The sequence below is a fragment of the Buteo buteo genome, chromosome 2 (genome assembly GCF_964188355.1).
Source record: "Buteo buteo chromosome 2, bButBut1.hap1.1, whole genome shotgun sequence".
NCBI classification, from domain to species: domain Eukaryota; kingdom Metazoa; phylum Chordata; class Aves; order Accipitriformes; family Accipitridae; genus Buteo; species Buteo buteo.
Genome location: NC_134172.1, coordinates 74,218,659 through 74,232,946, shown reverse-complemented (window position 1 = coordinate 74,232,946; position 14,288 = coordinate 74,218,659). Strand labels below are relative to the sequence as shown.

Here is a 14,288-nt window from a genome sequence, read left to right as displayed (position 1 = left end):
GCAGAAAACAGTATGAGCAGAACAAGCCTGGTAATGCCTGTCACTATTGACAGTTAATGACTGATTAGCAATGACTCCAACAGTGCAAATGAAAGGAGAATTAAAAGCAGATTTAGGCAATGCTTTCTCCTTCTTGGGTCCTTTAAGTGTAAAATAACTGCACAAATGCATGAGGGACATTTTAATAGTGATTTGCTGAATATAAAGAAGATTGTTCCCTCTCAAGTTAAATAGCATTGACCCAAGGTGAAGGAGTTAGTCTCGAACTGTCCATTGCTTTTGGCTATTCCATTAAAACGTTTATTTTCTCAGCACTCGTACCTTAAGCAAATAGAAGGACAAAGAAACATGGTGAAAAACCTGTTTTGGTCAGAACTATGGTGAGAGCTGGTGAACTTTTCTCATTTGCATGTAAGTAACTCAAATTATTAAGGGCATAGCTTCTAGGAGAACAAAAACATCAGCAGTGCTCCTTGAGAGCCAAGTCATTGTCTAGCTTGCACTGCAATGTTCTTCCTTTACCCTGGCACTGTGTCCTGGTCAGAGCTGGCTCAAGACCCCTCCAGAAGTGTAGGCTAAAGTGGATTTTCCTACCTTAAAGATTCAGGGCTCATTTCCTGGTGCTCTGTGCTGCAGTAAAAGAGCAGGAGGTGTCAGAGTTCTCCCTCCTCCCAGTCCCTGACCCAGCAGCACCACTGCTCATACACCCTCATTTTTCCTGTGACAGAAGCAGCCCAGCCAGCCCGACTTCTCAGGACTTGCACTTAAGCAAGAAGGGCTGTTTTGTTGCCCCTAAGGATGCGTTGCCACAGAGAACTCCCAACTTTGCCTGTGACTACAGCCAAGAAGGAAATGAGGTGGGGGACAACATCTCTGTGCTCAAGTGAACCAATAAACAGTGTCCCTCTATGCTTTCTCTCCAGCCTGTCAGCTGTATCTTGGCTTCTACTAAGAGACTGTAAATATATAGGTTTTGTTCATTAAGCAAGTATAATGCTAAGATGGAAGCTGTAATGCATATGATGGGGAGCACAAGAAATTACTACAGCTTTCATTTAAACAAAGGACATGACTGCACTCTGGCAGCAAGACCATAATGGCTGCTTGATTTTTCCAGACGGGGACTGTAGCTCACTGGTTTTTTTTGGGCTCTTGCTTTGGTTTTGTTTTTGCTCCAGCTTTTAAGGATGAGAATGTTGTGTCTGACGCATGTCAGCAAGCGAAGGAGATTCACTAGCATAGCTGGGTTCATCTTGCTCCCCGGTGAGGAATAAAAGCATTAACCGTCTCTCACTTCAGGAGGAGAAGGGGGGGCTGTTTTCAGCCTGCAAGAAGTGAGAAGGCATTGTCAGGTTTAGGTCAGGCTGGAGCACAGGGCTGTGTGGCACTCTCAGCAGGACAGATTAGCTGGGTGTCACACGGCAGCCTGGAGGCATCATTTGGAAAAAGCAAGAGACAGAAGTGTGTGTGTGCAGGGTGTGGGGGGGTAAAGGCTGCCATGTCTTGTTTTGGTGCAAGGCAGTTCTCTACAGCAATGATCTTTCTGGAATGCAGACTCAGAAAAATGGATCTAATAAAGAGGCTTTGTCAAGGAAGCAGAGAGAGAAAATGGCCACTTCTATACTCCCTATATTAGAACTCTAAATAATGCTGTTACTGGAGCTGTTAAAGACATTGTTTAACAGGAGTCCTGCATTTAATCCCAATCTGGTACCTGCAAAACCTGATCCTGCGGTCAATTCCACCCAGTGAAGATGGTGTCAGCGGAGCCACCTGACTGAAAAGGACAGGGGGCAAGAATGAAGATTCTTTCTGTTCTATTTCTTCATGGTTGCATCTGGTTTTGTGCTTTGAAGTTCTCAGGTTTATTTCAATCTTTAGTGAATCTTCAGTTTATTTCATTTCTTTAGTGAAGCAGATAAAGCATGGAGGGGGAAAATACGAGGGAAAGGGCCAAATTCAAAGTTGAGTCAAACTCGGGCAACGTATGCAACCTGCGACCACTAGGTGTAACTTACATTAATAAAAACACATTGTACTGACTAATCACTTCAAAATTTCAGCCAGATTTCAGCATAGCTATGTAACTGCAGTGTGCACCTCACCTAAAACAGGATGCATAAAGTTATCGCATGATAAAGAAATGCTAGAGTTTGGAATAGAGACCTAGTGAGCTGCCTCACAGTAAAAATGGTAAAACTGCATTTCCATTATTACAATTCATTTCCTGGACTCCAGGTTTCCTGATATAATCCCTTCTTTCCATTCCAAAATAATTAAATGAATAAATACAAACTAAACCAGTAGCTTGCCCCATTACTGCAGTAAGTGTGCAATGGACATTGAATGGCAATAGATTTAAGGTCCTTTGACTTAGAGTGGATTCAGAGCAAGCCTTAGCAACTTCAGTTGGGTAAACTTAGTTTTTGCCTGTGTCTGATCTGAAGTTTGGATAGGCATCCAAGTATTCAAAGGTTTGGGGGCCGTAGGGCTTTAGGTATGCTTCAATATGGTTTGTAGTACAACACTGAAAATGCCTGAGGAATACGGAAGGAACCCAGGGATGCTGCTGTCTTCTGGGTCTTATAGAGAGAGAGGAAAATAGGACAGGAAGGAATTTCGAACGATCTTCCATTTTAGCCCTTTGCCTGTGGCACCATCAGCTTACACCTGTACCTTGTAATAGCTTTATGCTGATTATTTTTAAAAGTAAACCTAGTATTTGAAATGTATTTATTTATTATGGATCATTTAAAATTGTGGCGAAATGAAGCAAAAACTTGGTCAAAGTTTTCTTAGTTTGTTACCAGGATATTAAGAACTTAATATTTACTGAAATGAAAAAAGAAATGCACCGCTCTTGCGTGAAACATGGTTACCTTTTTCTTAGCTATCATTAAAATCCTGAGCTTTTTGTTACTGACACAAGTCAGGAGTAATAAACTTAAATGATATAAAAGATATGACAGGTAATTATCCTCAGAGATACTCTCTAAAAAAGATACTTTAATGTATTGTACTATAATGTACCTAGCACATCTCTTCCATAAATGTAACCTCTATTATGCATTTTCAAAGAGTAGGAAGTGTGCTTATTCTAAGCTTAGATTTTTCATATGCTCTCGTCTCTTAAAAAAGAAAACAAAAGCACCAAGAAGTAACAACCCGCCTTTGATCTATAATTTCCTGTGCTGTGGCTAAACACATAGTGATTTTTTTGTACTTTTAGAAGGTTTACTAAGGCTGCGTAATGTTACTTTTGAGATCAATGTACTGATTTAAGAATAACTAAAACATTAAAGGATGGAAAAATCTTACACTGGGGATCAGACATAATGATGTTCTGAAGAATACGTTGCCTCGTGTCCAGCTAGAACTTTGCATGGTATAGTAAATACAGCTGCATTTGCTTAAACGATAAGGAGTTAAATTGACCTGCTATGTTTACTTTTATACTTATCAGATGGTCTGACCCCATCTCATCCTCCTTCTCTAAACATCTGGTGAACTGCCTCCTGAAATGCTGGGATGCTGTACATAACCTACAGTGTTGCAGGGTGGCCATCTGAAGTCATGGCAGTTCGTGGATGGTGCAGAGAGAGAAATGCAGATGCTTCAGAACACTTTTCATGCACACAACCTCCAGTTTCTCTTGCAAGCCTTGTGCTAGATGTCCAGTGGCTTACCACCATCCTGGGATAGTTTTGGACATTTCATACTCTGTCAGAGCCTGTAAAACCCACTGCTCAGACTGATAAGTGTGTCTTACTTCAAAGGTGGCAATAGTACATCTTTCTGTACTGAGATGAAAAGCTGCCCTGTGGTACTCCTCAGGTTATACCACAGAATTTCCAGTTGAAAACCCTAATGGAAACAAATCCACCACTGAGGCATACAGGAAGGAGCATTCTTTTAGTCTCTTTCAACTGTTCTCCATGTAACAGAGCAAGTCTTGAGATGTGTGTGAGCAGCCTGAAACTCTAAGGTCAAAATTATCTCCAATTCATCTGATTAAAATAATGAGTCTTCACGTCAGTGAAGCGTTTTGCTTCACTGGTGCAATATGAATCAGATTTGTGTTGTTTTTACAAAGTTTCTGGGTTTGTTTTGAATTTATTTCTCAATACTGCTGGTCCTTTCTATGTACGATAGAGCAGACTGAAGGGGCAATATTTTGTTCACTGGCAACCTGATCAGTTTCACAACACAATGCTATCATTTTCCAGTACAGTTACATTTATTACACTATGGCCCTATGAAATGGTTTGACATGCTTTCAACTAGTTAAATAACAATTTGATGGGATGTGAAAACCACAGGAGTCAGGAAGAAGGTAATAGCTGTGAGTGGGCGTTATCTGTCTTGCTACACTGACACTTACGGTTTCAAGGGGAACTAAATACAACACATTTAGGAACCTAATGCAAAAAGTGACCTGGGTTGGGCTTCACACGGGAGTAGAGATTTCTGGTCTGGTTGCCAATGACTATGTTAGACTAGTGTTTGTCGCTTTGGTACTCTAGAATGTGGAAGAAACCATAAAGAATCCTTCACTAAAGGGGGAAATGATATGTGTGTATGGGGAGCCTTAGGTCTCTGAAAAGAAAAAAACAAAAATCTACCTCTGCTTTGTAATGTAAACGATCTCAAAATTGAAGTTACTTCAGGCTGACAGAGTAGCCAATAGCAGGAACTGGAGATAGTAATTTTTGCACAAGCTTAGGACAGCAGTGGGTATCCATTAGGATAGTCACAGCATGTAACTTTGTAGAAATGTCTCATGCAGAATAGTGATTAGATTTATTCTCTCAGCAGCCACCTTTTACAGTAGCTAGATCAATTGGCTATGCACATGCTGTGGTTGCTTTTCATTGTGCTTCTTTCAAAATGTACAGCAACACTTGTATGGTGATTGCAATTTGAGTAGTGCTACTTATTCAGAATCACCATTTCACTATCATCTAATAAAAACTCTTTATTCTCTGATACAAAATGCATTTTAAATAAATAATAATCTTTCAACTCTGAGCTCCCGGTAGGATATCTTCTATTAATGAAATTATAAATAGCAAGTGCTAGTTCTATGCCAGTTCCAACAACACAGAAAAGAACACATTGTGAAGGAAAATGCACCAGGTTTTTGCCACCCAATTTTGTTGTTTATAAAGCAAGTGCTTGTGAGAAAGATAATTCTGATTTCCTAGTTCTTCAACTTAAATACAACTGTCATTTAAGCCTCTACTATTATTTCATCACACACAAAAGTATATGGCACACATGGTGGCAAAGGATGTATGGCTGACTTATTTTCAGGTCTTGCTGTGGTGACTGTGTATCAAATACAGCAAAATTTTTGCATATGCAATTCTGAAAGCACCATCCATAGTTTCTCTTTAAAATAAGCCTGTTACCAAAGAACTAGTTTATCTGAAAACAACAGTCAAAAGACAAGATGGCTTCAGTTTTCTGAAAAATTTTAGTATATTAAGGAGGAATTGATATGCATACTACTTTGCTAACGTGAACCTTAGACCACCAAAAGCTTTACAAAAGACTATGCCAAATGAAATTTGATTGAAGCACAGAAGACATCTAAATACACTTGCATCTTGTTTAAAAATTTGGTTAAAAATAAACTGCATAACTTTTTATATACCTTTAGAAACATCCCATTCTGCTCTGACTCGCAGAGAAGCACAGGTCTAAGACTTTTATATAGAATTAAAATTGTCTTGACTTTTGCTGCATTTTTGAAGTGATTTAATTTTGTTTTGAAGCAGTTCCCCAGTGTGTGCACTGAGTTTACTAACACTGTCCTGACCTTGGAGATGGTGTGATATTTTACAGTGTGCAGTGACATTTATGTGCCCAACTTGGCTCCAATAAATAGGTTAATTTCCGCAAATTAAATGCCAGGTTTGTAACATTACAAGGCGATTTAATAATTCTGTATCGGCCTTTTGGATTCACAGTTGGGGCAGTTGACTGGGCAGTCCTTTGTCAGCTGCAAATCTTCTACACAATTTTTTCAGGTATAAAAGGTATAAAGGGTCAAACTAAAAGGGCTGGGAAAAGAAATAGTCAGGTTTATAGTTTCACATATTCTTCAATACCAAACCCCCCAAATACATGGATCAATTGACAACTGACAGATTTATGCTAGAGGAATGAGTTAAAATTTTAGACAATACTCCTTACACATCCCAAATCAGGCTATATCAAAGTATCTCCTGAAGTAAAGGCACCTTAAATGATGGAAAGTATAATAATAAACATTACTGTTAGTACAGAGTTAATATGCAGACATTGGGAATAAGATTCAGAAATGTCCAACTGTAGATGCTGAACAAAGAATTTATTTTGGTTTTCAAAATCAAACCATGGCTCATATGGATTTGGATTTCACTTCATACAAACATCTACTGGATATTAGGTGCCAGTTTTGGTTCTTTAATATAAAATTTTTTAAAAGACAGTGGTCTTGAATATCCCTTTCATTTGGCCTGAATTCATGTAATTTTGTTGCTACTAAATTATGTATTAATCTTTACCATACCTGTTTATATAAATCACACAAGAATAAGAGGATCTATACACAACCTTAAAATAAAATGAAGAACCATGTGATTAAAACAAAACAGATACAAACGTAGCAATGACAAGAAAGCACACTGATTTAAAATATTGTGCTTACAATTATCTTGCTTGTTCAAAGAACAGTTTACACGTTATAGTTAGTAGCTAAACTGCAATTTAGCCTAAATTTCCAGAGTCTGATTCCAAGTTATTCTTTATTCTGGTTTTTAAGTAATGTGTCTGAAGTTACTTCTGCTATGTATCCTTGTTCTTGGGTAATCTTTCCAAAGGATATGAGTCACTTCTCCATTATTTGTAAAGAATATGGAAAAAGTAAAATATTATTATTTTGTGGGCATTTGGAACGGGATGTAAAAAAAAAAAAAGATGGGATGTTGATCATTGTGAGTCATTTCTTGGGAAGAAGAAAAGAACAAACACTAGCTGCTGACCTACTGCTATGAAAGCCAAGGACTTACTGCTGACTCAAGAAGTAGATATTGATAGCTGCAGAATACAAAGGAGATCTTGCAGCAGGATTAATGAGGGAAGTCTTTCCTCTCTAAGTAATAAGGAGTTATAAGGAGCTGCCTGTGTTGATTTCTTGGAGGCTATTATTTGTTTGAACAATCTTCTAGTTTAAACACGTTAGCCAATTATAACTATGTTCTGCAAATAGTTGCTACAACTAAATGAGTCTCTCTCTGTGTTTCTAAAAGTCCTGGCAAATCTTCAGGTAAGTAATGAAGTGCAAGAATGAACTCCATGGCTCTGAGGTAGCTACACCAGTAACTGTCAGTGCAACCCCCTACTATTTTCGAGACTTTCACCAGTCCTGGTTGGTATAAATATTGGTATAAACAAAACTGAAGCAACATAAATACTTTGTAACACATCTGCATTCTGATCAACTAATTGAAAAACCCCTGTTTTGATACCAAAACTGAATTTTGAAAGTCACTTTGTGTCACTGTGGCCTTTGTATACTTTACTTAAACCAATCAAGCAGCTGCACTGGGAAGTACTCAATTTCTTATGTGTGTAACTACACAAACTACCTGTAAAGCACGCACAACACAAAAGACAATGCATTTAATAATTATGACTTAACTGTACTTATGATTTGTCTGTTTTTTTCAAGCTGCAGTGGACACACCATGATGAAACCTGATAATTATCTTTTTTTGCAGGTGTTGTTTGTTGTGTTTTGTTTTTTTAATGAGGAAAGCTTCTTTCCAAATGCAAGGATGCAGTTCCATGGCAGCTTGAGCCAGTTTAAGTCATGCCTGCTACTCTTCTCTGCCTCTTCTCATTCTCTCTCTGTACAAAAGAGATGTTTTTGTGCTAGCACAGGCACTTGAGCAACTCAATAGTGGGCCAGTTCAGAGTGCTGATTGAAAACTAATTCTACACACAGATTCCAATACTGGTAAGTGATGAATTGGGAACAAGCAGCAGGGTAGGATTGTCAGGAACATGGCAGTCTGTATTTATGTTTGAAAAAGCTGCTGTGAAACTGAGTCTGAATGGAGGCTTTCATGGAGAAACAATTATAAAAATGTGCTCTGTCATTACAAAATGAGTTTTTTAAAGACTTCCAATAACTATTTTAAAATCATAGTCTTACTAATGCTAATAAAAGTAGTACCTGCTTTATGATCTTTATATAAGTTTATTAATTTTAAAGCATAAATGTTTAACAGTCCAACAGTCCAATGTAGAATGCTAACTTAGGGATGCAAATGGATCTATGTGCCTAGCTGTTATTTCTCAATGTCAGTCAGAGGGCTCACATGGCCACTTCAAATCCTTAAAAAAGGTACCTTTGCAGCTTTGGATTTGAAAACCACGTTCAAGTTCTAACCCTGGAACAGCTGATCTCCAGCCAATAAATCCCTGGGTAGTCTTAGGTACTGGAGGAGATGGAATCACCTAGAATAAAAGTAACATGTAGAATTCAGTGATTAAAAGGTTTTTGATCGTAATTTCTGTCATGCAACATCCTCTTCAGTGCTGTAGTGTGGATGGAAATGAGAACTTATAAAAAATAGTGGGTTTAAATACAATCTGCTGAATTAATATCCTGAACACACACTGACGTTAATGGAAGGAAATAAGAACTTCGAAAGATAGCCCCGTTGCATGCAAGTTTGATTTATGATACAGGATAGTTTATAATTTAAAAACTCATTAGAATAATTTAGGTCCCATTCTATAGCAAGGCACAGGGAAAGAGAGAAGTAAAATGGCCAAATTCCAATGAAGTAACTAACTTTCATTTACCACCCTTCCAAAAAAAAAAAAAAAAAAAAAAAGTCTTTTAATGGCGCAATTGGTATGTATAACAGGAAATCGAAAAGCAAAGTTATTGCTCAGTAGTGTATGTTAGCGTACTTTTTTTTTTAAGTTTTGCTCAATAACTTTCTAAGGGCTTTACTGGCTTTACACTATGAGAAGAATTTTATCTTCAGCTTTATCTTTTTTCCTTACATAAGAACCACAACAACAATAATTAATAATAATAATAATAATAATGTTTAAAACTAGTTAACTTCTCTAAACAGGAGAAATAGCATTTTATACTTGCTGCAATGTATTCGGTAGCAATGCAGCTATGGAATAATAGTTTTGTGGCCAAATGCTAAAGATATTACTGACCAAGCTGGCTTTTGCATCAAGAACTACTTATTCGTTCCACCTTCTTTCTACTTTAAAAGATGGGTAAGCATCAAGTTAATCTGCAACTAATCTAGCTAAAAAGGAAACAAAACAAAAGCCAACAGTCTCTGTTCACTGACTGCTGTGCTTACTTTGGCTGAATCATCTCAATTGGGCACATTATATCATTTTAGCATCTGGGGACTTAGTAGAGAAATACACAGCAAGAGAACAATGTTTCAGTTCTCTTGCCAGAGTTGCTTCACTTTGTTCTTTGGCCAAGATTAGAAAATGTTTATGATATTTAGGTGGAGCAGTTCCTCTGAAAAGATAATTTTTATGGCCAAAAGTGCCACCCACTGAGCAAGATAATGAAGGAAATCATGTCCCACTTATGATCTGGGGGAAGGGACTATGAAGAAGCAATTATTAATCTAACCTAGAGAGAAGAACAGATATGATCACTGTTACCATGAAGGTAAATGTGAAGAAGGACACATAATTCTGAATGAAGACTTAAGAAACTTCGCTCTGAATATGTGAAGGGTGACCTAAATCACAGCTAACCCTTATCTTCCTTAGCAAATAAAGATTCTGAGGTGAAGTTGAAACTACGATCCCTGTTTTAGAATGCACCAGGCTGTGCATGCTACTTTAGCAGCTGATAACTGTCTGCATGATTTGTTAACACACATACACCCTCACTGTGCTGAAGCAGAGGTAAACTTAACTGAAATTGGATGCTTGAGACAAAATTTAAGGGTAAGTAGCACTAATGGCAGAAATGCTGGCATTTCATTTCTTGGCCACTCTTGGGCACTAGCTCTTGATTTTTTTTTTTCAATTTAATCTCAGTAAAAGCTTTTACTGCTTCCTCACATTATCTCCACACCCTTGGAATCCTTTGAAAGAAAGCTAGTTCAGCAAGTAGGAATTTCCAATCTCTTTTGTTTCCTTAATCTTCTCTAAGTGGACTAACATTCCTTTTTGTTAGTATATTCTGCTTCCCCTTCCATGAATGTGTTCCTCTCCCAATATCACTGATTTAGCTGCCTGTATAGTTATCGTATTCATTGGTGATTCTGACACTGTATATTTATAAATCAAATCATCAGTCGCATTCCACTCTCATTTCCAGCTGTTTGACAACTTTTAGACTCTGTATATGTGAGTATAAATCATATAATGTAAAATCAAATAGTTACGAATTGGTTCATTAGAACTGGCTTCTTACTAATTTGTGCCACTAAAGAGGATAGTGGCATTGTACCTGCCAAAAAGACTGTCTTAAATAAAGCTACAAAAATGACTGCATCTTAACCAATAGTTAAAACTGAGAGTTAAAGTTATGAAAAGCCTTGAAGTAAGACATATATATTTGAGCAATGAATGGTCAGCAGTCATAAATGGCTCTGTGAGCACTCTTCTGTACTAAACTTTTCAGTTGACTGTTCTGTTACTAGATGTCACAGAGGAGTGCATGGGGGAGGTGCTTTACAGAAAGATGATTATGTACAGTGAAAGCTCTGTGAACTAGCAACCATATCCAACGGGCAATTCCTTGTCTTAAATGAATGCTTTTAAAGCATTGCTCGGGTTGCAAATACAATTTACTTTGACCTTTAGTTAAAGGCCCACCTCTACAAGACAATTGATTTTTAGAGCTTGTGTGGTTTCTTAAGACAGATATTGCTGTATTGCAATTTTAAAATCTAATTTTCTAACCTTAATGTATTTTTCCACAGGTGTCACAGGTCGAACCTGCAGATGTTCTGGAAGCTGTATCTTGGGCTTTGTATTTTCTTTCTTTTCATCTTCAATCAACTAAAACCAAAACATCAACATTAAAAATTTGATTCTTTATCCTTTGAAATATGCTGTAATATCTGATATCTACACCATTCCCCTCATTGTTGCATCTGAACTCCCTGTTCTTCTCATCTAAAACAAGACTACTTATTGTAGTGCTTTGGAAATTATTGTAATGTATTTTTTGGTTTCAGAAAGTGATGCAATTCTGAATTTCAAATGAAAGGCTAAATATTGCTGAGTGATTCCAACTCTCCTAACTACATCACTGGTCCAAAAAGGGCTAGAAATATATCTTACATATATCTTATATGACCACAACCCAAAGATTAATAAATGCTAAATATACATGTTCACCAATAGTAACAATGCATAGTTTGTCAACTTTTCAGCTGTAGATCTATTAGTACTGTGCAAAGGTGGTATGCATGACAGACTATAGTTATCAAGGATGGATGCTGAACCCTAGAGGACCAAAGTTTTCAAAGGTGCTAACTTGTATGCCTACAGGAATTTTCGAAAAATCCTAGAACAGATTAAGTACTTGTAGCCCCATGGAAAGTACATTTGTAACTATTTCAGGGGCTGCATCAATCCTGTTCTTTAGTGATGAAATACTGTGATTCCACATGTAACATTATGTGCTACTATATTCTAATATCTAAACATCACTGAGAATAGACATCTCTCCAAATATTTTCATTGGTTGCAAATTCCCCCACTGAAAATTTAATTAGCTAGAACCTTTTCCCCTAGATTTTTAAACTACCATATGGATAGACAAAGGGGAAATATTTTCCTGTCAGTGTGCATCTAGTACTTGTTAACACTATTGGGAGTCATGTTTCTCAAGAGAAATACATCAGAATATGCATAGCATATAAATTACCACTTGCCGTATTTCATTCAGAGGAAAACTGAAACTTTGAACCTATCTTAAAAGTAGTGCACTTGTTACCTCACAACCTAGCTTAGTAAAGCATACTCTACTTTTCTAGTCTTCTGTGCTCACATAATTTTGTGTCCAGATGAATTTGTGTACAAGTAAATTTCATGTATTGCTTATGTGCCATTCAATTTTACCTCAAGAGGTGTTTTCAAGAATCCCCATTTGTGAGACCATCTTCTTGTAGCTTCTAGTTCACTTTCAATGTATTTTTTCCTGAAAGAGAGAGATAAATATTTAAGATGAGTCTGAAAGCTTTCATTAAAAAAAAAACAACACGCAAACCCAGCTACTAATGTCACAAAGCACAGCACTTTAGCATGAATCTTTAGACCTTTACTTCAAAACAGCAAGTTTATGTATGAGTTAGCAATTGTCTGACTTGGAGGTAACGGGGAAATATTTTCCGTAGGTTGGAAATGAAACAGTACATGTGAATGAAACAGTATTTCCTTGCAAACTATGTTTACGTTAGGAATTGGAGGAGGTCAAATTTGCCGACGCATTTTATGAGAAACTTGAAAAGTAAGCACCAATATCCTTTCGTACATGCTTTCATTTAGTATTGACTGATGAAATGACCCTTCGTCCCCCTGCTCTGCCCAGGCCCTGGCCCTCCTCCCCATTCCTCACACCCAGCGAGGCAACCCACGGGCAGCGCTTGGCCGCTTCGGGTCTGGCATGCGCCGCTTTGCCGGTCCAACTCGGGGCTGGGCCACCTGAGAGTACTAAAATTCTTGGGCTTTTTGCAGATGGCACTTTACAACCACACGTGAAGCAAAGGTACGACCAAACCCCTTCAGCCTCCGCCCGCCTGAGAGTGGGCGCTGCGGGCGGAGCTGCCCGGGGAGGCTGCCTTGGGCGGGAGGGGAAGGAGGCGGCCGCAGAGCGGCAATAGAGGGAGGGCCGGGGCCGTTACCAGCAGTTGTCCCGCGCTACGAAGTTGCACGGCTGCGCCGGGTCGGTGCGCCGCCGCGCCATGTCGCCCGGCCGGGCCGGGCCCTCGCGGCTTGGGCGTTGCCGGGCGACGGCAGCGGAGGCGGTGCCGGTGCCGGCGGCCGTTACAAAAGGGCGGGAAGGGCAGGCGCGCGCTCGTAACCGTTGGCGCTGCCCTGCGCTCCCTGAGGCGACGGTTTTCCCTGGCGGCGGCCCCCCACACTGGCGAGTAACCCTCCTGCAGTGATACCATAACCGTCTCTCAAGTGAAAGGCTAAAAATGCCCGTTCTGTGTTTTCTCTAGGTCTCTCGGGAAGCCAGGGGAAGTGCACTCGATGTTGTCAGTAATTTTAGTGTTTGGGTTTTGGTTTGGGTTGGTTTTTGGTTTTTTTTTTAATGTTATTCAGCAGGAAAACATGCTTGGATTAACCTGATAAAAAGCTGTTACCTTGCTTGAGGAATTAGCCGTGTTTCAGAGGAAGATGTGTTGTCTAAACTCTGTAACTTACTGATTAGCCAGGCTCCCCTTAGCAGAAAATAAATAGTTGGACACCTTTCTGGATACTGAGTTGTAAAGAGTCTATTTTAAACCCGGACAAGGGAGTTGCTCAACAGCCAAAAACTTGCAGTATTTTCAATCGTTTATAATGGACATGAAAAAAGGTTGAAGGATGCTGTTGGTTTTTTTTTTTTATTTTATTCTGATAAGAATCAGCTCATCAATGTGTCCAAAGCTTAGACCATATGTGTTATAAGGGGTATTTGCTTCAGTTTCCTACTTTTTTAACCTGCATTTCCAGTTCCTAGGTCCTCTTGATATGCACCAAACTTATCTTTTGGTAATTGTAGTGGGAAATAACATTGGTCTTATGACATACAGTGTCTTTCTGATCTCTTTTTTTCTGGTAGATATTGTTCTTTACAAACTACATGCTAATATTAGAAGTTCTGAGAAAGACCTCAACATACTTTATGGGTTATATGTGAGAACCCAAAAAATATTTACAGCTTGTAAAAAGTTCACTGTGTTCCAATATATTAATATTTTTGGCTTTCCATCAATTTTTTGGTAATTTTATTTTCTTGCTCTTGCTTTATAGAACATTTCAACAATGAATGTAGCCAACTGGCTCTTTGCCCTTATGGGTTTAAATAGTTCCCTGACCCCTTTATTTTTGTCTGGAAACTGGCTTGTGCAAACACACTGTAAATAGTTCCTGTGACTTTTTCACACCATTGGACAGTTACTATCCTTATTATAAAAAAAATGCAGAAAGGTTTTGACCTAAGCTGAGTGGTTTATAGGTAGTGTGTTTGAATACTTAATTGCTAGCTTTTTATTTGGGTTTGGTTTTTTTTTAAT

The 14,288-nt window shown here is 38.5% G+C and overlaps 1 protein-coding gene across 1 annotated transcript in view; it reads right to left on the bottom strand.

Annotated features, from left to right (window-relative positions):
* Window positions 1-8,328: 8,328 nt before the first annotated feature.
* The window catches only part of CIMIP1 (ciliary microtubule inner protein 1), a 69,155-nt gene continuing 63,195 nt past the window's right edge, over window positions 8,329-14,288 (bottom strand). Inside the window, 5 exon segments of the mRNA XM_075042216.1 lie at window positions 8,329-8,508; window positions 10,960-11,058; window positions 12,127-12,205; window positions 12,909-12,955; window positions 12,958-12,998. Of these exon segments, the coding sequence (XP_074898317.1) occupies window positions 8,353-8,508; window positions 10,960-11,058; window positions 12,127-12,205; window positions 12,909-12,955; window positions 12,958-12,998 (422 nt within the window). The 3' untranslated portion in view covers window positions 8,329-8,352.